The sequence below is a fragment of the Ranitomeya variabilis genome, chromosome 7 (genome assembly GCF_051348905.1).
Source record: "Ranitomeya variabilis isolate aRanVar5 chromosome 7, aRanVar5.hap1, whole genome shotgun sequence".
In the NCBI taxonomy this organism is placed as follows: domain Eukaryota; kingdom Metazoa; phylum Chordata; class Amphibia; order Anura; family Dendrobatidae; genus Ranitomeya; species Ranitomeya variabilis.
Window position 1 is genome coordinate 61,658,226 of NC_135238.1, and position 25,296 is coordinate 61,683,521.

Genomic DNA, 25,296 nt, shown 5'->3' on the forward strand with positions numbered 1-25,296 from the left:
CCATCTTTTTTGATAGATATGAGATAGATAGAGGATAGATAGATAGAATATAGATAGATAGAAGGAATGAGATAGATAGATAGATAGATAGATAGATAATAGATAGATAGAATATCGATAGATAGGTAATAGATAGCTAGAGAGATAGATAGATAGATAGATAGATAGATAGATAGATAGATAATAGATAAAATATAGATAGAATATAGATAGATAGAATATAGATAGATAATAGATAGATAGATAGATAGATAGATAGATAATAGATAAATAGAATATAGATAGATAATAGATAGATAGAATATAGATATATAGAATATAGATAGATAGATAATAGATAATAGAAAGATAGAATATAGATAGATAATAGATACTGTAGATAGGTAATAGATAGCTAGAGAGATAGATATATAATAGATAGATAGAATATAGATAGATAGAATATAGATAGATAATAGATACTGTAGATAGATAGATAGATAGATAGATAGATAGATAGATAGATAGATATGTGATATGAGATAGATATTAGATAATAGATACTGTAGATATATAGATAATAGATAGTTAGATAATAGATAGAATATAGATAGATATATAGATAGATAATAGATAGATAGATAGATAGATAGATATATAGATAATAGATAGATAGATAGATAGATAGATAATAGATAGATAGATAGATAGATAGATAGATAGATAGATAGATAGGTAGATAGATAGATAATAGATACATGAGATAGATATGTGATATGAGATAGATATTAGATAGATCATAGATATATAGAGGATAGATAATAGATAGAGAATAGGTAGCTAGAAAATAGACAGAAAATAGATAGATATTAGATAAATAGATAGGTGACACGATAGATACAAATTGACAGATAATGGGAATACTAAACATGGCTGATCCTACTTTCATTCCTAAATCTACTGTCCACTTGCTGGAATGATCCTGAATATACATTTATACCCAATGGACACTTTTCCACCAGAGATTCCCAACCAAGATTCTTTAAAACTCCTTTAATAATTGATCACTAAATAATGGTATATTAAAATAACATCTTAAGTAGCGCTTCATATTACTGATCTGCTTTATGCAATGAACTAATAATGGTACCAATGGCAACTTTGGGTGTACACTGTATTGTTTGGCATTTCCATGAGTAAACCAAAGACAATCGTACAGAGCCTAAGACATGTCCTGGGTACAGGCTTTGATATATTCCCTATAACACGTTTTCCCCGGCAGGAGAGTTTGGGCATTTTTGCTTTACAATAGCATAAATTATGGATTGTGTTTCCCAGTTTTTGCTCCAGGACCCCGGAGCTGGACTGAGTGCATACCTGGCCATCACCTCCATGGTCCATCACTTCTGCTTGGCCAATAGAGCCTGTCATGAACTCCTGGAAGTACAAAATGTGATGAATATTTTGAAAGAACGCCTGGGAAATAACTGTACAGCACAAGAACCCGAGGGAATACAACAGGTACAGGTAAAGTGATGATGGGTGAACATTAATAAAGCCCATCAGAGAAGAAGCCTCAGTGTGAATTTCTTACATTGTAACACTAATATGGAATCAAACTGATTATTACTTTGGAAGTTTTGGAATATTAGATCATTTTATCTTTGTTTTCTCATCTTTGTTTAGATGCAGGGCTTTTTAAAGGCTGTAGGAAATGCTGGAAGGGCGGCAAGTTCGCTAATACCTACACTCAGCTTGTGTGCTCTCCTGAAAACCAATCGTGAAGGTACCAGGCTGGCCGCGGTGGACGCATTCAGGAGGATTCCCTGCTCCGCCAATGTAAGTGTCTGCGAGAGTCTAGAAGTCCTTTGTTTTACAGCACAGTCTTCATCCACAATGATGCCTTGAAGTATCTCCCATCTTTAAACAGCATTTCCACTCGATGGCACAGCATGGGTAATTTTAAGAAAATATTGATGCAATTATACTTTGCCCGCTGTTCCTCTATTTTCAGCTTTTTCCTAAAATCTAATATATAGTTTAAAAAATGAAAAATTATGATTTATTGTATTCCTATTACATTTTTGTGTTTTTTGTGTAGCTATCTTATCATCTAAAGCCAAACCCAAACCCTGCCATTATCTCGAATTCTAGTCCTATACTCTGACCTTAGTCATAGCAAGAATTCTAGTCCTAAACTTCTTCCTACTCCAAGCTCTAACTCTAGTGCAGGTCACAACCATAGCGAGGGGTAGTAAAAAGTATTTAAAGGGAACCTGTCAGCAGGATGGTGCACAGTAACCTACAGACAGTGTCAGGTCGGCGTCGTTATACTGATTACAATGATACCTGGTGATGAAATCCGTCTTGTGGTTGTTGTTTAATCTTTATTTTCAGTTTTGAGTTAATGATATGCTGGTGCCCTGGGGCGGCCTGTGGGGGTCTTCATGTGGTGCTCTGATTAGGTATCCCTCAGTGACCTGCCCCCTATTTTACATGCTGAATATTATATATATATGCATCTTGAAAAAAATCCCCTTCTGCAGGCAGGCGCCAGCGGTGGTTTCTCTTTGCCTATAAAAGGCTGCTCTCAGATGAAGTAGAAAAAAACTTCAGGGGTTAAGGAAGATATTTCACAATAACAAATTCTTCCCGGTGATTTATTGGATGAAATGATCAAAGAACATTTGTACTTGGATGATATGTTGGTGGATGAGATGGAGGACATGATTCAGGCACCTAGCTGTGTTAATGGCTTTTTCAGCCCTGGTCGCAATAGCATTGAAGCTGGTAGAGGCACTCTTGAGTCAGGGCAAAACAAGAGGTGGGAATCAATAGTAGGGGCAAGGAGCCGAGGATATTTCCCACACTGAGATAACTGTTAGTTGAATAATTGATGATGATGTTAATGGTAATGTTGATGATGATGATGTTGATTTTGATGGTAATGATGATTTTTGTAGAGTGGAAAGGACTTGAGAACCAGATAGGGGTGATGAAAAGGTAGTGAGTGGTCATCAGAAAAGTAGGGCAGAAAAGTAGGGCGGTCACATGTGCGAAAAAGAGCGGAGCTGATGCCGTTTCACATTGCTTTATAAATATTCTATCTTCTTGGGGTTTTCTTTGGAGTGTGATGGGTAAGAAAATATAATTTTGGGGGGAATTTTATTGCTGTGCTGCCAAAAAAGTTGGGTCAGGACTTAAGAATTGAGCCATTTTTCAATGATTACTTATTCACCATCATCCCCATTTTTTTGAGAATATGATAATTTTTTTCAGTATTGATTGGTGCAACTGATCACTATGCAAGATTGGGCTCCTCCATAAGGCTGGCACTAAAATGGATGGTCATCCTCAAGTCCTGGCCCCTGCATACATCGTTTATAAAAATGCATGGTTAAAGGATGTTTTCCGTGGGTCACAGGACTAGGCAGAGGGCCTCTTAGTGGGCCGCGGCAGATGACCTCTTAGTGGGCCACGGCAGATGGCCTCTTAGTGGGCCACGGCAGATGGCCTCTTAGTGGGCCGCGGCAGATGACTTCTTAGTGGGCCACGGCAGATGGCCTCTTAGTGAGCCACGGCAGATGGCCTCTTAGTGGGCCGCGGCAGATGACCTCTTAGTGGGCCACGGCAGATGGCCTCTTAGTGGGCCGCGGCAGATGACTTCTTAGTGGGCCACGGCAGATGGCCTCTTAGTGAGCCACGGCAGATGACCTCTTAGTGGGCCACGGCAGATGGCCTCTTAGTGGGCCGCGGCAGATGACCTCTTAGTGGGCCGTGGCAGATGACCTCCTAGTGGGCCACGGCAGATGGCCTCTTAGTGGGCCGCGGCAGATGACCTCATAGTGGGCCGCAGCAGATGACCTCTTAGTGGGCCGCGGCAGATGGCCTCTTAGTGGGCCGCGGCAGATGACTTCTTAGTGGGCCGCGGCAGATGGCCTCTTAGTGGGCCCATGCACAAGAAATTTCAGTTGTATTGCACACATCTTCTCAAGGTAATTCGAGGCTTTTCAGTATTTGCAATTCAAATATACATTTTAGGAAAAATTTGGTGAATTTCAAAAGGTTAGCTCTTCTCAAATGTCAAATTATTTGTGACTGTCCTTGAAGAAGACTCACAAGAAAGAAGCAGAGTGTTGTGTTTCACTGACTTTCCAGTTTGCATTCATCAGGATCGTTAGTCTGTAATGTACATGGATCATGGTAGTAGATGTTTAGGGCAAGTTCACACTGGGCATTTTTTCAGTGTTTTTTTTTTCATGTTTTCCTTGCATTTTTGATGCATTTTTGTGTTTTTTTTCTGTGGTTTTGGCATGCTGGATTTGTCTTTTGTGCATGCTGATAAAGTTTAGTGTTGAAAAAAAAAGTCCTATTTGATAGAATCAGGTTTTGGCACTAAAAGCGTAGCAAAACCTGATACCTGCATTTTTTGGTGCATTTTTACCACCCATTCAACTCAATGGGTGAAAAATGTTGACAAAAACGCTGAAAGAAGTGACATGCTCTATGTCCAAAAAACCATACAAAGCACAAAATACGGATGACAAAAAAAGGCAATGTGTGTGCATGAGATTTCTGAAATCTCATAGGCTTGGTCGGTACTGTAAAACGCACCTGAAAATTAGCATAAAAAAGCAGCAAAAACGCCCTGTGTGACCTTAGTCCTAATATTGAAGACCAGTGGCTGGTATGAATATAGACTAGACTAGCAGCTACTGTTCACCAGACTAGCAGCCATATGTTTGATCGGCTGCCGGCTGGAAATCAAAGATCTATTTCTCACAGTATGTCGGCAAACCATATTTTGGAATCCCACCCTTCAGCTGATTCAGGGGCTTCGTTAATGAAGAATATGTTGGAATCCTGACTATCTAATGAAGGCTTAGTTATTGTATTTGGGACACGTCTTGTTTTAGGCTCAGTGTTCAATTGACTGTAAAAACAGAGCCGACTGGAGAATGTCAGTGGCTCAGGAGGAATGCTGAAGAACGTAACGCTGTAGAGACGTGCCAGCAGGAAATCTCCACATGCCGCTCTCCTCGCGGATCACCCTGCGGTCTTAGAGGAGGAGATCACTGAAGGTCTCACAGTGGGAAATGCCTAAAATATGTTGCCAGCAAAACAGAAATAAAAAAGATGTCAGTCTGTCCTGTCTCTTACAGGCTGAATGCACACATCTGTATTTATTTGTTAAAGGACAGCACGTTGATCCAACATGGATGGCTTTCATGTGCTGCCGTTACATCACGGACCCATCCATTGACAGGTGTGAATTTGGGCTGTAAATTGGACCAAACTCGGACATGGCTTGGCTTACATGTATGCAAAACTCGGACACCTGAATGGGATTTAAAAGGTTTGTCCTCTTTCAAAAAAACCCTTGTCCCACAGCTGTATTTTATTAGCCATGCATTACTCCCCATCCCCTGGTCCAGCGTTGAGTCTCTGCTGCTGCTCCCGCAGTCTGGCATTGGCTGCTGAGCTGATATCACATTGGCACCACAGCCAATCAATGAGCTCAGAAGTTATGAAGTAGGTGTTCCTTCTACAGGAGCAGCTCACTGATTGGCTGATGAGCTGTTGACATTCCCTTAGTACCAAAGCCAATATCGGATACCGGGAGAAGCACAAGAGACTCAGTGTTGGACCTGGGGATAGTGAGTAAAGCACAATTTTATTTTTTCATGAGAAAGTGCAGCAGGGGATTTTTGGAAAAGGGACAGTGCTCTTAAGGGTGAGAAGTCCACTTTTGCTGTGCCAACTATCCCATTTATCTCAATACCAATGCGTAATCATTATTTGACAGTGAAGAAGGTTATTTTTAATGTTTTTTAATTACTTGCATTTTACTTAAAAGAATTAATTAAAATATTAAATTGAAATATATATATATATATATATATATATATATATATATATATACACTCACCGGCCACTTTATTAGGTACACCATGCTAGTAACGGGTTGGACCCCCTTTTGCCTTCAGAACTGCCTCAATTCTTCGTGGCATAGATTCAACAAGGTGCTGGAAGCATTCCTCAGAGATTTTGGTCCATATTGACATGATGGCATCACACAGTTGCCGCAGATTTGTCGGCTGCACATCCCAAAGATGCTCCATACAAGGCAGGATGGATCCATGCTTTCATGTTGTTTACGCCAAATTCTGACCCTACCATCCGAATGTCGCAGCAGAAATCGAGACTCATCAGACCAAGCAACGTTTTTCCAATCTTCTACTGTCCAATTTCGATGAGCTTGTACAAATTGTAGCCTCAGTTTCCTGTTCTTAGCTGAAAGGAGTGGTACCCGGTGTGGTCTTCTGCTGCTGTAGCCCATCTGCCTCAAAGTTCGACGCACTGTGCGTTCAGAGATGCTCTTAGGCCTACCTTGGTTGTAACGGGTGGCGATTTGAGTCACTGTTGCCTTTCTATCAGCTCGAACCAGTCTGCCCATTCTCCTCTGACCTCTGGCATCAACAAGGCATTTCCGCCCACAGAACTGCCGCTCACTGGATTTTTTTTCTTTTTCGGACCATTCTCTGTAAACCCTAGAGATGGTTGTGCGTGAAAATCCCAGTAGATCAGCAGTTTCTGAAATACTCAGACCAGCCCTTCTGGCACCAACAACCATGCCACGTTCAAAGGCACTCAAATCACCTTTCTTCCCCATACTGATGCTCGGTTTGAACTGCAGGAGATTGTCTTGACCATGTCTACATGCCTAAATGCACTGAGTTGCCGCCATGTGATTGGCTGATTAGAAATTAAGTGTTAACAAGAAGTTGGACAGGTGTACCTAATAAAGTGGCCAGTGAGTGTATATATATATATATATATATATATATATATATATATTTCTTTTTTTTTTTACTTGACCCACAGCTAAGGCTCAGTTCCAACTGACTGTTTTTATATGGCAGGATTTTTCTAATCCTGATAGAGTTATATTCATCTCCCACTGACCGCCTTTTAAAAATAAATAAATACATTTCCGCACCATATTCTGCATCTTTTGTTTGGGATAGTCATGTGTTCTTTGCTTTTTTTTTTAGGAATCCTAATGTTTCTCATTTAAAGCAGGATGTGAAACAATGTGTATGGGCTATATGGTCTATAGGGAGAGATTTCTTGGCACTTGAGACATGGTGTACATCAATCTTGTTTTCACCCATAGTCTCTTGTAGTATCATCCGTCATTATCACAGGTCACAGATTACTGACGTAGTCTCAGACTTTAATCTGAATTTCACTTGTTCGTAGTGGGACACGTTATTTCAGCTGTACCGTGACCTGGAAGAGTCAGAAGAGATACGGATTGCGGCATACTATACTGCTATGAAGTGTCCAAGCCAAGAACTAATATATTTAGTGCGACAAACACTCCGACGTGAGACATCAACACAAGGTAAGGCCAAAAGATGCAAATTCAGTCCATGTGTCTAAAACTGGTTTTCGATATAGAATTAAAACTTCACATCCCAGCATTGGACTAGCTGATCAGTCCATGTCCAGATTTACTTATGGTGATATCTTGGATATTGTGTTCCAGCCCTTATACATGGACGCTACTATTCGCCTCATTAGCTTAGAGATTCATCCACCAAAAATTCTGCTGCCTTGCAAACTGTGCGTGCAAAGTTATTAAAAGGAATCTGGCAGCAGGTTTTTGTTATGCTGTTTGAGAGCAGCATGATGTAGAGGCTAAGACCCGGATTCCAGTAATATGTGACTTACTGAGCTGCTTGATGCAGTTTTTCTTGATTCCTTGTTTTCTCTGTTGTAGCATATAGTAGTGCTTAAATGCTGAGCTGTGTATAACCACACCCACATCCAAACTACCAATCAGTGGTGGGGGCGGGGTTATACAGAATAGCCTGACTGCCATGCACGTGAGACCTAGTCCTGTAGAAATATTCTCCTGCTGATAAAACACTGATTGTATTGAAACTACAGCACACAGCCTAGTAAGTGACACATCCCTGAAATCAGGCTGTCTTGCCCAATATTATGCTGCCCTCAGAGTAAATATCAAAGACCTTCTGACAGATTCCCTTTAAATGCTCAATCAAATTAATTACAATAGGAAAAAGTATATATATGAAAACTTTGTTGGTCTTATTTGTCCATCAAGGCTTTGTATTATATATGTATATGTATATTATATATAACTTTTCCCGCATTTGCCTAATATATCTATTGCTATTAGACGGGCATATTGGTTAATCAGCAGTGGAGTGGAGGAGCAGCGCTTCATTTTCTGCATTATACATTACAGTAGGGTTTTTTTTTACTAGTAGTGCCTCCCCGAGCCGACAATAACTGATGTAAGACATTGGCCATGGCAAGTTGGCATGCCAAACTAGTTATTAAAATCCTACAACTTTAAAAGTACAAATGTGCCAACTATTAGCGATCTATGCGCATTTCATGCCTGTGGCTGTTCTACAGTTTTTAATTAAACACCCCCAACCCTCACCTCCTCCGCTCCTATGGAAAGTCTGATTTTTATTAGTCTGCATTAAATAGCAAGGCTGACATCCAAAACTGAAACAGTCTGATTATACCTGCAGGGTAAGCTACTAAGAAAAATTACGCTTGGCGATAATGCCACACATGTAGGCTTGATACTCCATGTAAAACTATTATAGTAAGAACCCATAAAACATGGTTGAATTTATGACATTTTTGTTGGCTGGAATGGAAGATTACATCACATAGAAAAGTGTAAAGAATGTTATTGAAGGAGGAATAAACTATTTTGCTCTGTATATTCATACTGTTATTTTGTTATTGCTAAAGTGCAAAGTTGACAGATTTATAGAATATGCCATAAAATTAAGATTGGCACAGGTATGACCACTCAGACCCTCACCAAAGGGGCTACAGTGCTTTTACATGAAATCAGACACTTTGGTCTTTTAGCCCCTTTCTGTCACTGTAAACCCATGACAGTACCCTCCTTTTAAGAGGGACCTCCGGAATCTCATGGCCTGGTCTATCAGGGTGTGCCACGTGAAAGGACCGGATCAACCTGACCGCATGGACATCAGTTGTTAGTACCCACATTCTCTTTTCAGGATCGTAAAACTTCCAGTGTACCAGATACTGAAGTGACCGACAAACCAAGCAACGATCCACAATCTTGGCTATCTGAAACTCTAAATTCCCATCAACAATGAACGGAGATTGAGGTGGTGGTGATGGTTCAGAGGACGCAACATATTTTTTGGGTAGAGACTGGTGAAACACATTATGAATCCTAAAATTATGTGGCAAAGGAAGACGAAATGCTACAGGGATGACAACAGGGGCGTAACGACCGCGGTCGCAGCGGTCGCCATTGCGACCGGGCCCCGCAGGTCAGGGGCCCCGGGCCGGCAGGTCAGGGCAGGGCCGGGCTGGACATCGGGCACTTCTGGCAAATGCCAGAAGAGCCGATGCCAGTAGTGGGCCGCTGCACTGTTCCTCCCCCCCCCCCGCCGCCGCCGCTGCCGCCGCCGCCGCCGCATTTAACTATACCGGCGTCTATGACACCGGTATAGTTCAATGCAATGATGGAGGAGAGCGTCACCTGACGCTCCCTCTCCCATCATTCCCCGCTCTGCCTCTGACAGTACACTGCGGGTGCGCGATGATGTCATATCATCGCGCACCTGCAGTGTCCTGGGCAGACTGCAGCCACCAGGAGCAGCGCGGGCAAAAGGAAAGGTGAGGAGAGTTTTTTTTTTTTCTTTTTCACCGGACTGTGGGGCCATTATCGGGGGGGGGGGGGAGATGAGATGCGGGCTGTGCTCTATATACCCCTGTGCTGGCTGTGCTCTATATACCCCTGTGCTGGCTGTGCTGCATATACCCCTGTGCGGGCTCTGCTGTATATACCCCTGTGTGGGCTCTGCTGTATATACCCCTGTGCGGGCTGTGCTCTATATACCCCTGTGCGGGCTGTGCTCTATATACCCCTGTGCGGGCTGTGCTCTATATACCCCTGTGCGGGCTCTGCTGTATATACCCCTGTGCGGGCTCTGCTGTATATACCCCTGTGCGGGCTGTGCTCTATATACCCCTGTGCGGGCTGTGCTCTATATACCCCTGTGCTGGCTGTGCTGCATATACCCCTGTGCGGGCTCTGCTGTATATACCCCTGTGCGGGCTCTGCTGTATATACCCCTGTGCGGGCTGTGCTGTATATACCCCTGTGCGGGCTGTGCTCTATATACCCCTGTGCGGGCTGTGCTCTATATACCCCTGTGCTGGCTGTGCTCTATATACCCCTGTGCCGGCTGTGCTGTATATACCCCTGTGCTGGCTGTGCTGTATATACCCCTGTGCGGGCTTTGCTGTATATACCCCTGTGCGGGCTCTGCTGTATATACCCCTGTGCGGGCTTTGCTGTATATACCCCTGTGCGGGCTGTGCTGTATATACCCCTGTGCGGGCTGTGCTGTATATACCCCTGTGCGGGCTGTGCTCTATATACCCCTGTGCTGGCTGTGCTGTATATACCCCTGTGCGGGCTCTGCTGTATATACCCCTGTGCGGGCTGTGCTGTATATACCCCTGTGCGGGCTGTGCTCTATATACCCCTGTGCTGGCTCTGCTGTATATACCACTGTGCGGGCTGTGCTGTATATACCCCTGTGCCGGCTGTGCTGTATATACCCCTGTGCTGGCTGTGCTGTATATACCCCTGTGCGGGCTCTGCTGTATATACCCCTGTGCGGGCTGTGCTCTATACACCCCTGTGCGGGCTGTGCTCTATATACCCCTGTGCGGGCTGTGCTCTATATACCCCTGTGCGGGCTGTGCTGTATATACCCCTGTGCGGGCTCTGCTCTATATACCCCTGTGCTGGCTGTGCTGTATATACCCCTGTGCGGGCTCTGCTGTATATACCCCTGTGCGGGCTGTGCTGTATATACCCCTGTGCGGGCTGTGCTGTATATACCCCTGTGCGGGCTGTGCTCTATATACCCCTGTGCGGGCTGTGCTCTATATACCCCTGTGCGGGCTGTGCTGGATATACCACTGTGCGGGCTGTGCTGTATATACCACTGTGCGGGCTCTGCTGTATATACCCCTGTGCGGGCTGTGCTGTATATACCCCTGTGCGGGCTGTGCTGTATATACCCCTGTGTGGGCTGTGCTGGATATACCCCTGTGCGGGCTGTGCTGTATATACCCCTGTGTGGGCTGTGCTCTATATACCCCTGTGCGGGCTGTGCTGTATATACCCCTGTGCGGGCTGTGCTGTATATACCACTGTGTGGGCTCTGCTGTATATACCCCTGTGCGGGCTGTGCTGTATATACCCCTGTGCGGGCTGTGCTGTATATACCCCTGTGCGGGCTGTGCTGGATATACCCCTGTGCGGGCTGTGCTGTATATACCCCTGTGCGGGCTGTGCTGTATATACCCCTGTGCGGGCTGTGCTGTATATACCCCTGTGCGGGCTGTGCTGTATATACCCCTGTGCGGGCTGTGCTGTATTTACCCCTGTGCGGGCTGTGCTGTATATACCACTGTGCGGGCTGTGCTGTACATACCACTGTGCGGGCTGTGCTGTACATACCACTGTGCGGGCTGTGCTGTATATACCACTGTGCGGGCTGTGCTGGATATACCACTGTGCGGGCTGTGCTGGATATACCACTGTGCGGGCTGTGCTGGATATACCACTGTGCGGGCTGTGCTGGATATACCACTGTGCGGGCTGTGCTGGCACCCAACACCATGTTGCAGTGCAGGAGATTCCTGCAACAGTCCGAGGCGTATCTAGGGGAAGGGGGTGGGGGGGGCGTCACGGAGGTAGGGGGGGGGGGCCCCATTTGGAAGTTCGCACCGGGGCCCATAACTTTGTAGTTACGCCACTGGATGACAACGTCCACAATCTTATAATGACCGATGAACCTGGGTCCCAGTTTACAAGAAGGGACCTTAACTTAATGTTCCTCAAGGACAACCAAACCAAATCACCAACACACAGGTCTGGGCCCACCAAATGTCTCAGATCAACTACACTCTTATATTTGAATCCCAGCTTCTTCAAATGATTAAGAACCCCTTGCCATACAGACGGAGGCGTAGCTAGGGTTTTGGTTCAGGGGGGCAAAGCTTCTGAGTGGGCCCCTAACCAGGTAACCTTAATTACAACTGGGTGACGTACCTTAATAGTGGAGGAGAACCTCAGCAGATGACTGCGCTGTTACTATAGATAATCTCTATACAAAGACCAACATGGATATTACCGCCATATGGTCAGTGGTAAATACCAGTCCTACAGAACATATAAGAGATCACAGTACAGTTATAGATAATGACTTACAGCTGATGATCTTTCTGATGGAATCGTTCACTTTTCCCGTCTTTTCCATCTGGCCCAGACCGACATGACAACTTCTTCCAGCCAGTACTCGTTTGCAGAGAATACAACAAAGACACGTTTCACTTCTCATATTCCAGGAATCACCATCTATTCCCAACCTGCACAAACTTCTCATGCTGCTGATACCCCAATACTGAGCCGCTCTGCCGTAGGTGTCCCTATCACTGCACCTGCTGTGTGATTCTCTGTGCCCTCTAAATTCTAAAGCAACCCTCTATAATATAGTAATGCCGGGTGCAAGTGCCCTAGAAAAGAGTGCCCACATTTTGCCCCCTAGAAAGTAATAATGCCCTGTGTGCCGCTTTGATAGTCACAGGAACCTGAGTTCCCCTATAACAATAAGTGCCCACTTTACATTTAATAATGTCCCAAGTCACCCCCCTGTACAGCCCCCTATACACAGCATGATGCTCTCTTATACACAGTATAATGGCCCCTTGCTGTATAATACCACCCACACAGTATAATGACCCCTTAGTAGCCTCCAAACTGTTTGATGGCTCCAACACTATATGATGGCCCCCTCACTGTAATCCCCACACTGTACGATGGCCCACTCACTGTAATCTCCACACTGTATGATGCCCCCCTAGATAGCCTCCATATAGTATAATGCACCAGATCGTCCTAAATGTAGTATAATGCACTCCCCATAAGCCTCCATGTAGTATAATGCACTCCCCATAAGCTTCCATATAGTATAATGCACTCCCCATAGGCCTACTCTATATTGTATAATGCACCCCCATAGGCAGACACTATAGCACAAGGCAGCACCCATAGGCAGACTCTATAGCACAAGGCAGCACCCATAGGCAGACTCTATAGTATAAGGCAGCACCCCATAGGCAGACCCTGTAGTATGAGGCAGCACCCCACAGGCAGACCCTGTAGTATAAGACAGCACCCCTATAGGCAGACTCTATAGTATAAGGCAACACCCCCATAGACAGACCCTGTAGTATAAGGCAGCACTCCTATAGTCAGACCCTGTAGTATAAAGCAGCACCCCATAGGCAGACCCTGTAGTATAAAGCAGCACCCCTATAGGCAGACCCTGTAATATAAGGCAGCACCCCATAAGCAGATCCTGTAGTATAAAGCAGCACCCCTATAGGCAGAAACTGTAGTATAAGGCAGCACCCCTATAGGCAGACACTGTAGTATAAGGCAGCACCCCATAGGCAGACTCTATAGTATAAGGCAGCACCCCTATAGGCAGACCCTGTAGTATAAGGCAGCCCCCATAAAAATAAATACTCACCTCTCTTCTTCCTGGTTCCTCCGCAGCTCTGAGTGCCCGCTCATCTCCTGACAGTGGGCACCGGTTAGTGACATCATCGCGCCCGCTGTCAGTGTCGGCGGCGGTGACGCCAGATGCTGACAGGGGGATGATGGGAGAAGGAGCGTAGTGCTCCTTCTCCCATCAATGCGATCAGCTGTATCTGCTAAATGCCGGTACAGCTGACCTAGCGATGATGGGTGCCAGGGCCCCCCTACCTGCTGAGGGGCCCCATAGCGGCCAGGTGGCAGAGCAGGGAGATCGATTCTCCCTGCTCTGCCGCAGAATGTAACTGTATCGGCATCCGCCTTAACATTCTTATTCCTCGGCCTATAACTCACAAAAAAGTTGAATATGATGAAGAACAAAAAGCCCCTTGCCTGTGTAGGCATCAGATGCTTAGCAGATTCTAAGTTTAAAATATTTTTGTGATCAGTGATTACTAGGGGCGGTGTAGAGATTTGCACTCACTCCACGCTACGGTTGTGGTAGGCACAGGAAACAGTTTTCATAAAAATGTTCAGTCAAGTTTATGAAAACTCCATAAACCTGCTTTAGCATAAGCAAACAAAGGACAGCCTTCTCTGGCGGAAAGGGAAAACAATCAGAAAATAAACAGTTCATTTAACTCTGCGGGTCCGCCTGCTCAGATCGGTATCTTTAGCAAACACGCTGCAGGCCTCCACACCTCCAGTCACAGACACTGAATGAAACACTCGGTCTACATTTTATCTGCCAAACCACACCCCTGGGGTAGGGATATGTGAGGAGTCATCCCCACCCATTTCTTATGATTGCTCATAAAATACAACCCTGGAATGGCCTAATAACCCTCTCAGAATTATATGTGCTGGAGCACGCTTCCACGCTCACATCACCACTGCTAATAACTGCGATGACACATATCTTCCCTCAAGGACCTGCCCGGTGGTCACCAGATTAACTGCACCTTCCAGAAAATAATGCCACTCTTCAAAAGCCCACTTAACTGCCAAGAGTTACCTGCTACAAATGTCAGTTTTTCTCAGCGGATGATAGTTTTCTTAGAAAAATTTGCACACGGATGCCATTTACTAGGAGATGCACCCTGCATTATTACAGCCCCCTCTTCAGATGCAACAACTGCTACAATAAATGACTGAGTGATATCAGGCTGTATAAGAATTGGTGCAGATACAAAACATGTACTCAAGGTATCAAAAGCCTCCCAGGCTGGACTGGACAGTTCAAAAAAAGTCCGTCCCTTTCCTGGTCGTATCCATCAGAAAAGTTTTTGAAGAACTTTCAGTAGTAGTTTGCGAAACCGAAAAACTTTGGTAAGGCCTTTAAACCCGGACTTTTGCTAGATCCATTCGAAAACCAGTGCACAATAAAAAATAACCCAGAAAAGGGATCTCCTGAACTGAGAACATGCATTTCTCTGGTGTGACAAATAATTTATTGTATCTGAAGGACCTGCCTGACATGTACCCGATATGACTTGAGGTCAGGCAAATAAATCAAAATGTCATCAAGGTAGATCACATCAAACCTACCTGCTAGGTGACTAAACATGTCATTAACAAAGTGTTGAAAGATGGTGGGAGCATTAGTCAACCCAAATGGCATCACAGGGTTTTCATAGTGACTCTCAGGAGTAATGAAGGCTGTCTTCCACTCATCCCCCTCCTTGATGCAAATGAGACTACTGTATAAGCCCTCCTGAGAGGCAGTTTAGAAATTCATGTGGCTCCCACAATCTTATTTAAGAGGGAGAGGGTATGGATCCTGGACTGTAATCCAACTGAGTTTGCAAACATCTTGACAAAGAAAAAACCTGCAGCAATGGGAGATGAAGGTCTGCCACTTCCAGGCTGAGCTGCTGCAGTTGCCCCGCCAGAGCAATAATAGGATCCATGGTGGATCAAAAAATAGTATGGGCCAGTGTTAATGTCAGAAGTCTGTTGTTGGAATACCCGGGGCAAGGAGCTTCTTCACTGTTCCTAATTCTAGGGGCATTCTTCTGTAATTTTTCCTAGCAAATAGTCAACATATGTAATATTATGTGGTAAAGTAGAGATCACTGTATGTAGAGTCATCATGTTGATTCACAGCTTTTAAATCTCCTAATTATGAGTGAAGAGAGAAGCAATTTCTGGCTTGGGAGTACGGACTAAAAATGTTCATCTCTCACATTTACTGTGACATTGATAATAAAGAACGGCAAAGTTATTGCACAGTTCATGCCAACTCTTGAGTGCTCTAATATTAAAATATAGTTTCAATCTGGGTGTTGGAGAGAAGTTTCTTTTATAAATTTAAAGGATACGAGTAAAAAATCTGATCAGAATATGATAATGTGTTCTTTGCTGGAATTTTATTGTTTTTATTCCTTTAAGTGCTGAATTCTATATCTGTAAATGGATGAGTCGTTAACACTCTTGTCTTTTACCACTGGAACCAAGGGCAACCAGGATGTATGGGTGTGTTCTTAGAGCCCCCATACACATTAGACTAATGCCAGCTGAACTCGCCGATATCAAAGGGCTTGGCCGGCGGTGTAATGTGTAAGGGGGCACTAACCAACTGATGGTTGGGGGAGATATATATTGGGCATGTGCAATCACTCAAGTCCTTCACAACCTTATTGGTGCAAAACATACTGATGGCATTGACAGAAGAATTTCTAAACTAGTGAATATTCCAGTGAGCACTGTTGGAGCCATAATCTGAAAGTGGAAAGAACATAATTTCACCATGAACCAGCCACCGCCACATGCTCTCTGCAAAATTTCAGACAGAGGAGTGAAAAGAATTATGAAAAGAGTTGTCCAAGAAAAAAGGACAACCTGTGGAGAGCTACAAAAAAGACCTGGAATCAGCAGGTACAATTGTTTCAAAGAAAGCTATAAGAAATGCACTCATCCTCCATCAACTGTATTCACATTCCCACGCAAGACTCCATCAATGATCACAAGCATGTTCAAGAGCATTTACAGTTTGCTCAACAACATTTAGGCAAGCCTGTGACATACTGGGAGAATACAGTCCGGTCAGATGAGACCAAAATTGAACTCTTTGAATGCCATGACACATAATTTTAAAACATAATACCTGCAGTGAATTTAGAGGTGGGAACATCATGGTGTTGAGGAGTAAAAAAGGCACCAACATTTTGATCTGCAAATATTGGTATGGATGGCTGTTCATATACAACTTCTTATAGGATATATCTTGGTGTTGTACAGCTCAAAGTATAGCATGAATTCAGAAAGTTGGAATAGAAATGCAGCACTCACTCATATCCTTTGAATTAAAGTCCTTTGTTCCACACACATGGACATCATTCTTTACGGTGAGCAGGTAAAAACAGGGATTAACCCCTTAACGACCGCCGATACGCCTTTTAACGGCGGCCGCTAAGGGTACTTAAACCACAGCGCCGTTAATTAACGGCGCTGTGGAAAAAGTGAATAGCGCCCCCCAGAGTCGGATTTTCTCTGGGGTCTCGGTTGCCGAGGGTAGCCGAGACCCCAGAGAACATGATTCGGGGGTTTTTTACCGACCCCCGAGTTGCGATCGCCGGTAATTAACCGTTTACCGGCGGTCGCAACAAAAAAAAAAAAACGCGATGTGCCGTTTAATTTCTCTGTCCTCCGATGTGATCGCACATCGGAGGACAGAGAAATAGGGTCCCCGATGGCCCCCAATAGCCCCCCGATACTTACCTACCTCCCCCGGTGCTCCTCGTGGGTCCCCATGGGCGCCGCCATCTTTTTTCCGGGAAAAAATGGCGGGCGCACGCGCAGTACGCCCGCCGCCCGGAAGATCTTTGGGGTCTCGGCTGCCGGGGGTAGCCGAGACCCCAAAGAACATGATCGGGGTCGGTTTGCACCGACCCCTGTTTTGCGATCGCCGGTAATTAACAGTTTACCGGCGACCGCAAAAAAAAAAAAAAAAAAAAAAAAAAGCGATCTGTATTTCTCACACATCAGAGGACAGAGAAATAGGGGGATTCGGGGACCCTAACATACTCACCCGGTGTCCCTGGGTCCTCTTCTGTCTTCTCCTGCCAGCCGGCTTTTTCCTTATGGCGGGCGCATGCGCAGTGCGCCCGCCATCTGCTGCCATCTGCCGGCCGGCAGGAGAAGACGAGTTGGGGCTAAAATTATGGTTAGGGTTAGGGTTAGAGTTAGGGTTAGGGTTAGGGTTAGAGTTAGGGTTAGGGTTAGGGTTAGAGTTAGGGTTAGGGTTAGGGTTAGGGCTAGACTTAGGGTTAGGGTTAGGGCTAGGGTTAGGGTTGGGGCTAAATTTAGGGTTAGGGTTAGGGCTAGGGTTAGGGTTAGGCTACTTTCACACTAGCGTTTTTTGGCTTCCGTCGAAATGCGTTGGAGAAAAAACGCATCCTGCAAAAGTGCTTGCAGGATGTGTTTTTTCTCCATTGGCTTGCATTAGCGACGCATTGCGACAGATTGCCACATGTCGCATCCGTCGTGCGACGGATGCGTCGTGCTTTGGCGGACTGTCGGCACAAAAAAAGCTACATGTAACTTTTTTGTGCGACGTGTCTGCCATTTCCGACCGCGCGTGCGCGGCCGGAACTCCGCCCCCGCCTCCCCTCACAATGGGGCAGCGGATGCGTTGAAAAAACAGCATCCGCTGCACCCGTTGTGCGGCGCTTACAACGCTAGCGTCGGTACGTCGGCCTGGCACACTGCGATGGGCCGAGTACGACGCTAGTGTGAAAGTAGCCTTAGGCTTCTATCACACTTGCGTCGGTACGGGGCGGTCGCAATGCGTCGGCCCCACATACCGACGCACGTTGTGAAAATTGTGCACAACGTGGGCAGCGGATGCAGTTTTTCAACGCATCCGCTGCCCAGTCTATGTCCTGGGGAGGAGGGGGCAGAGTTACGGCCACGCATGCGCGGAAATGGCGGACGCGACGTACAAAAAAAAGGTTACATTGAACTTTTTTTGTGACGACGGGGCTAAAGTTATGGTTAGGGTTGGGGCTAAAGTTAGGGTTAGGGTTGGGGCTAAAGTTAGGGTTAGAGTTGGGATTAGGGTTTGGATTAGGGTTGGGATTAGGGTTACGTTTGGGATTAGGGTTAGGGGTGTGTTGGATTTAGGGTTTTGATTAGGGTTATGGTTAGGGTTGAGATTAGGGCTGTTTTGGGGTTAGGGTTGTGATTATCGTTAGGGTTGTGATTAGGATTATGGATCGGGTTAAGATTAGGGTTAGGGGTGTGTTGGAGTTAGGGTTGGAGTTATAATTTGGGGGTTTCCACTGTTTAGGTACATCAGGGGGGTCTCTGTTGTGTATCCGCTTTTTGGGCTCCCCTGGTGGTTGCTGGTGGTACTGGTGACTTGTTTGCACTTTGCTTCTTCTGTTCACCTGCTTCCATCAGTGTTTGGGAGTTTCCTATTTAGCCTTGCTCTCCAGTCATTTCCTTGCCGGTCATCATTGTAACCAGAGCCTTCGGTTGCATGTTCCTGCTACTAGTCTGCTGATCAGCTAAGTGGACTTTGTCCTTTTGTTTTGTACCTTTTGTCCAGTTTGCAGTTTTTGTAATCCTCTGTAGCTGGAAGCTCTTGCGGGCTGAAATTGCCACTCCTGTGTCATGAGTTGACACAGGAGTCTTAAAGTAATTTCAGGATGGAGTTGACACAGGAGTCTTAAAGTAATTTCAGGATGGTTTTTGAAAGGGTTTTCAGTTGACCGTGAAGTCCTCTTTTGTATCCTTCTGCTATCTAGTAAGTGGACCTCTCTTTGCTAAATCTACTTTCATACTGTGTATGTCTTTTCCTCTTAATTCACCGTTATTACATGTGGGGGGCTGTTATCATCTTTTGGGGTATTTCCCTAGAGGTAAGCCAGGTCTGTTTCTTCCTCTACCAGGCGTAGTTAGTCCTCCGGCTGGCGCGTGGCATATAGGAAGCCGTAGGTATGCTCCCTGGCTACTGTTAGTTGTGTGGTAGATTTAGCTCACGGTCAACTCGAGTTTCCATCACCCGAGAGCTCGTTCGTTACTTATGTGTTTTTTACGTTCCCTTGCCATTGGGAACCATGACAGTATGACCGGCCTACAAAGTGTTAATTGTTTGGGCTGAAGCAGGAGAAAAAGAAGTGTTGAAGGGAAATTTTTTTTTTTTTCTTTCCCTCAGAGTTTTGCTGCCTAGCCATTAATTGCTGTCTAGCTGCTTCTTACCTCCTCTTAACCCTTGAATGGCTCTGACCTTAGCTGTTTAACATGGATGTCCAGAGTTTGGCTGCAGGTTTAAATAATCTTGCTACGAAGGTTCAAAATTTACAAGATTTTGTTATACATGCTCCTATTTCTGAACCTAAAATCCCTACACCAGAGGTGTTTTCCGGAGATAGATCTCGGTTTTTGAATTTCAAATATAATTGTAAATTATTCCTTTCTCTCAGACCTCACTCCTCAGGAGATCCTGTCCAGCAGGTTAAGATTGTAATCTCTTTGCTGCGAGGTGACCCTCAAAATTGGGCATTTTCATTGGCACCAGGGGATCCTGCGTTGCTCAATGTGGATGCGTTTTTCCTGGCTTTAGGGTTGCTTTATGAGGAACCTAATTTGGAGATTCAAGCTGAAAAAGCTTTGATAGCCCTATTTCAAGGGCAAGATGAAGCGGAGATATACTGCCAAAAATTTCGTAGGTGGTCTGTGCTTACTCAGTGGAATGAGTGCGCCTTAGCGGCAAATTTCAGAGAGGGCCTTTCTGATGCCGTTAAAGATGTTATGGTCGGGTTCCCTGCGCCTACAGGTCTGAATGAGTCCATGACAATGGCAATTCAGATTGATCGGCGTTTGCGGGAGCGCAAACCCGTGCACCATTTGGCGGTATCTTCTGAAGAGACGCCAGAGAAAATGCAATGTGACAGAGTTATGTCCAGAAGCGAGCGGCAGAATTATAGGCGTAAAAATGGGTTATGCTTCTATTGTGGTGATTCTGCTCATGTTATATCGGCATGCTCTAAGCGTACTAGGAAGGTTGACAAGTCCATTTCAATTGGCACTTTACAGTCCAAATTTATTTTGTCTGTAACCTTGATTTGTTCATTATCAGTTATTACCATGGATGCCTATGTGGACTCGGGCGCCGCTCTGAGTCTTATGGACTGGTCCTTTGCCAGGCGCTGTGGGTTTGATTTAGAGCCTCTGGAAGTCCCTATACCTCTGAAGGGTATTGATTCTACACCTTTGGCTTGTAATAAACCACAGTTCTGGACGCAAGTGACTATGCGTATGACTCCAGACCATCAGGAGGTGATTCGCTTCCTTGTGTTGTACAATTTACATGATGTTTTGGTGCTTGGATTACCATGGTTACAGTCTCATAACCCAGTCCTTGACTGGAAGGCTATGTCTGTGTTAAGCTGGGGATGTCGGGGGGCTCATGGGGACACTCCTATGGTGTCCATTTCGTCATCTATTCCATCTGAGATTCCGGCATTTTTGTCTGATTATCGTGATATTTTTGAAGAGCCTAAGATTGGTTCACTCCCTCCTCACAGGGATTGTGATTGCGCCATAGATCTGATTCCTGGCAGTAAATTTCCAAAGGGTCGTTTGTTTAACCTATCTGTACCTGAACATGCTGCTATGCGCGAGTATATTAAGGAGTCCATGGAAAAGGGACATATTCGTCCTTCTTCATCACCTTTAGGAGCTGGTTTTTTCTTTGTCTCTAAAAAGGATGGCTCTCTGAGGCCTTGTATTGATTATCGTCTCCTGAATAAAATTACAGTCAAATATCAGTATCCGTTGCCTTTGCTGACTGATTTGTTTGCTCGCCTAAGGGGGGCTAAGTGGTTCTCTAAGATTGATCTTCGTGGGGCGTATAATTTGGTGCGAATTAAGCAGGGGGATGAGTGGAAGACCGCATTTAATACGTCTGAGGGCCATTTTGAGTATTTGGTAATGCCTTTCGGCCTTTCTAATGCACCTTCTGTCTTTCAGTCCTTAATGCATGATATTTTCCGGGAATATTTGGATAAATTTATGATTGTGTACTTGGATGATATTTTGATTTTTTCTGATGACTGGGAGTCTCATGTTCAGCAGGTCAGGAGGGTTTTTCAGGTTTTGCGGGAGAATTCTTTGTGTGTAAAGGGTTCAAAGTGTGTTTTTGGGGTTCAAAAAATTTCATTTTTGGGGTATATTTTTTCCCCTTCTTCTATTGAGATGGACCCTGTCAAGGTTCGGGCTATTTACGACTGGATGCAGCCTACTTCTCTGAAGAGTCTCCAGAAATTCTTGGGCTTTGCTAATTTTTATCGTCGATTTATAGCTGGTTTTTCTGGCGTTGCTAAACCTCTGACGGATTTGACTAAAAAGGGTGCTGATGTTGCCAATTGGTCCCCTGCTGCCGTGGAGGCCTTTCGGGAGCTTAAGCGCCGCTTTTTGTCTGCCCCTGTGTTGCGCCAGCCTGATGTTTCTCTTCCCTTTCAGGTTGAGGTCGATGCTTCCGAGATCGGAGCGGGGGCGGTTTTGTCGCAGAAAAGTTCCGACTGCTCAGTGATGAGACCTTGTGCGTTCTTTTCGCGAAAATTTTCGGCCGCCGAGCGAAACTATGATGTTGGTAATCGGGAGCTTTTGGCCATGAAGTGGGCATTTGAGGAGTGGCGTCATTGGCTTGAGGGTGCCAGACATCAGGTGGTAGTTTTGACTGATCACAAGAATTTAATTTATTTGGAGTCTGCCAGGCGCCTGAATCCTAGACAGGCACGTTGGTCGTTGTTCTTTTCCCGGTTTAATTTTGTGGTCTCGTACTTACCGGGTTCTAGGAATGTGAAAGCAGATGCTCTTTCTAGGAGTTTTGAGCCTGACTCTCCTGGGAATTCTGAACCTGCTGGTGTCCTTAAGGATGGAGTGGTTTTGTCTGCTGTCTCTCCAGATTTGCGACGTGCTTTGCAAGAATTTCAGGCGGATAGACCTGATCGTTGTCCGTCTGGTAGACTGTTTGTTCCTGACGAGTGGACCACTAGAGTCATCTCGGAAGTTCATTCTTCTACTCTGGCAGGTCATCCGGGAATTTTTGGCACCAGAGATTTGGTGGCTAGATCCTTCTGGTGGCCTTCCCTGTCTCGAGATGTGCGTGTTTTTGTGCAGTCTTGCGATGTGTGTGCTCGGGCCAAGCCTTGTTGTTCTAGGGCTAGTGGGTTGTTGTTGCCCTTGCCTATTCCGAAGAGGCCTTGGACGCACATCTCTATGGACTTTATCTCGGATCTCCCTGTTTCTCAGGAGATGTCTGTCATCTGGGTGGTGTGTGACCGTTTTTCTAAAATGGTTCATTTGGTGCCATTGCCTAAGTTGCCTTCCTCATCTGAGTTGGTCCCTCTGTTTTTTTCAAAATGTGGTTCGCTTGCATGGTATTCCGGAAAACATCGTTTCTGACAGGGGTACCCAGTTCGTGTCTAGATTTTGGCGGGCAGTCTGTGCCAGGTTGGGCATTGATTTGTCCTTTTCGTCTGCATTCCATCCTCAGACCAATGGCCAGACGGAGCGAACTAATCAAACTTTGGAGACTTATTTGAGGTGTTTTGTGTCTGCGGATCAGGATGATTGGGTTGCCTTTCTGCCGTTGGCGGAGTTTGCTCTTAATAATCGGGCTAGTTCTGCCACTTTGGTTTCTCCTTTCTTTTGCAATTCAGGGTTTCATCCGCGTTTTTCATCTGGTCAGGTTGAATCTTCGGATTGTCCTGGAGTGGATGCGGTGGTGGATCGGTTGCATCGGATTTGGGGACAAGTGGTGGATAATTTGGAATTGTCCCAGGAGAGGACTCAGCAGTTTGCTAACCGTCGTCGTCGTGTTGGTCCCCACCTTCGCGTTGGGGACTTGGTGTGGTTGTCTTCCCGTTTTGTCCCTATGAGGGTTTCTTCTCCCAAATTTAAGCCTCGGTTCATCGGTCCTTATAGGATTTTGGAGATTCTTAACCCTGTTTCCTTTCGTTTGGACCTCCCGGCATCTTTCGCTATCCATAATGTGTTCCATCGGTCGTTGTTGCGGAGATATGAGGTACCGGTGGTTCCTTCTACTGAACCTCCTGCTCCTGTGCTGGTGGAGGGTGAATTGGAGTACGTCGTGGAGAAGATCTTGGACTCCCGTATTTCCAGACGGAGACTTCAATATCTGGTTAAATGGAAAGGCTATGGTCAGGAAGATAATTCTTGGGTAACTGCCTCTGATGTTCATGCCTCGGATTTGGTTCGTGCCTTTCATAGGGCTCATCCAGATCGCCCTGGCGGTTCTTGTGAGGGTTCGGTGCCCCCTCCTTAAGGGGAGGGTACTGTTGTGTATCCGCTTTTTGGGCTCCCCTGGTGGTTGCTGGTGGTACTGGTGACTTGTTTGCACTTTGCTTCTTCTGTTCACCTGCTTCCATCAGTGTTTGGGAGTTTCCTATTTAGCCTTGCTCTCCAGTCATTTCCTTGCCGGTCATCATTGTAACCAGAGCCTTCGGTTGCATGTTCCTGCTACTAGTCTGCTGATCAGCTAAGTGGACTTTGTCCTTTTGTTTTGTACCTTTTGTCCAGTTTGCAGTTTTTGTAATCCTCTGTAGCTGGAAGCTCTTGCGGGCTGAAATTGCCACTCCTGTGTCATGAGTTGACACAGGAGTCTTAAAGTAATTTCAGGATGGTTTTTGAAAGGGTTTTCAGTTGACCGTGAAGTCCTCTTTTGTATCCTTCTGCTATCTAGTAAGTGGACCTCTCTTTGCTAAATCTACTTTCATACTGTGTATGTCTTTTCCTCTTAATTCACCGTTATTACATGTGGGGGGCTGCTATCATCTTTTGGGGTATTTCCCTAGAGGTAAGCCAGGTCTGTTTCTTCCTCTACCAGGCGTAGTTAGTCCTCCGGCTGGCGCGTGGCATATAGGAAGCCGTAGGTATGCTCCCTGGCTACTGTTAGTTGTGTGGTAGATTTAGCTCACGGTCAACTCGAGTTTCCATCACCCGAGAGCTCGTTCGTTACTTATGTGTTTTTTACGTTCCCTTGCCATTGGGAACCATGACAGGTCTCCAAACACGACAGCCAATTTTGCGCTAAAAAAGTCAAATGGTGCTCCCTCCCTTCTGAGCTCTGCTGTGCGCCCAAACAGTGGTTTACCCCCACATATGGGGCATCAGCGTACTCGGGATAAATTGGACAACAACTTTTGGGGTCCAATTTCTCCTGTTACCCTTGTGAAAATAAAAACTTGGGGGCTAAAAATCTTTTTTGTGGGAAAAAAAAATATTTTTTTATTTTCACTACTCTGCATTATAAACTTCTGTGAAGCACTTGAGCATTCAAAGTTCTCACCACATATCTAGATAAGTTCCTTAGGAGGTCTAGTTTCCAAAATTTGGTCACTTGTGGGGGGTTTCTACTGTTTAGGTACATCAGGGGCTCTGCAAACGCAACATAACACCCACAGACAATTCTATCAAAGTCTGAATTCCAAAATGGCGCTCCTTCTCTTCCGAGCTCTGCCGTGCGCCCAAACAGTGGTTTACCCCCACATACTCAGGACAAATTGGACAACAACTTTTGGGGTCCAATTTCTCTTGTTACCCTTGTGAAAATAAAAATTTGGGGGCTAAAAAAATCTTTTTTGTGGGAAAAAAAAATATTTTTTATTTTCACTACTATGCATTATAAACTT

At 45.2% G+C, this 25,296-nt stretch overlaps 1 protein-coding gene across 1 annotated transcript in view; it reads left to right on the forward strand.

Moving 5' to 3' along the window:
* LOC143786017 (uncharacterized) overlaps positions 1-25,296 on the forward strand; it is a 376,109-nt gene that overhangs the window by 73,366 nt on the left and 277,447 nt on the right. Inside the window, exons 11-13 of the mRNA XM_077275186.1 lie at positions 1,318-1,500; positions 1,666-1,818; positions 7,243-7,387. Of these exons, the coding sequence (XP_077131301.1) occupies positions 1,318-1,500; positions 1,666-1,818; positions 7,243-7,387 (481 nt within the window). The remainder of the gene's footprint in view (positions 1-1,317; positions 1,501-1,665; positions 1,819-7,242; positions 7,388-25,296) is intronic.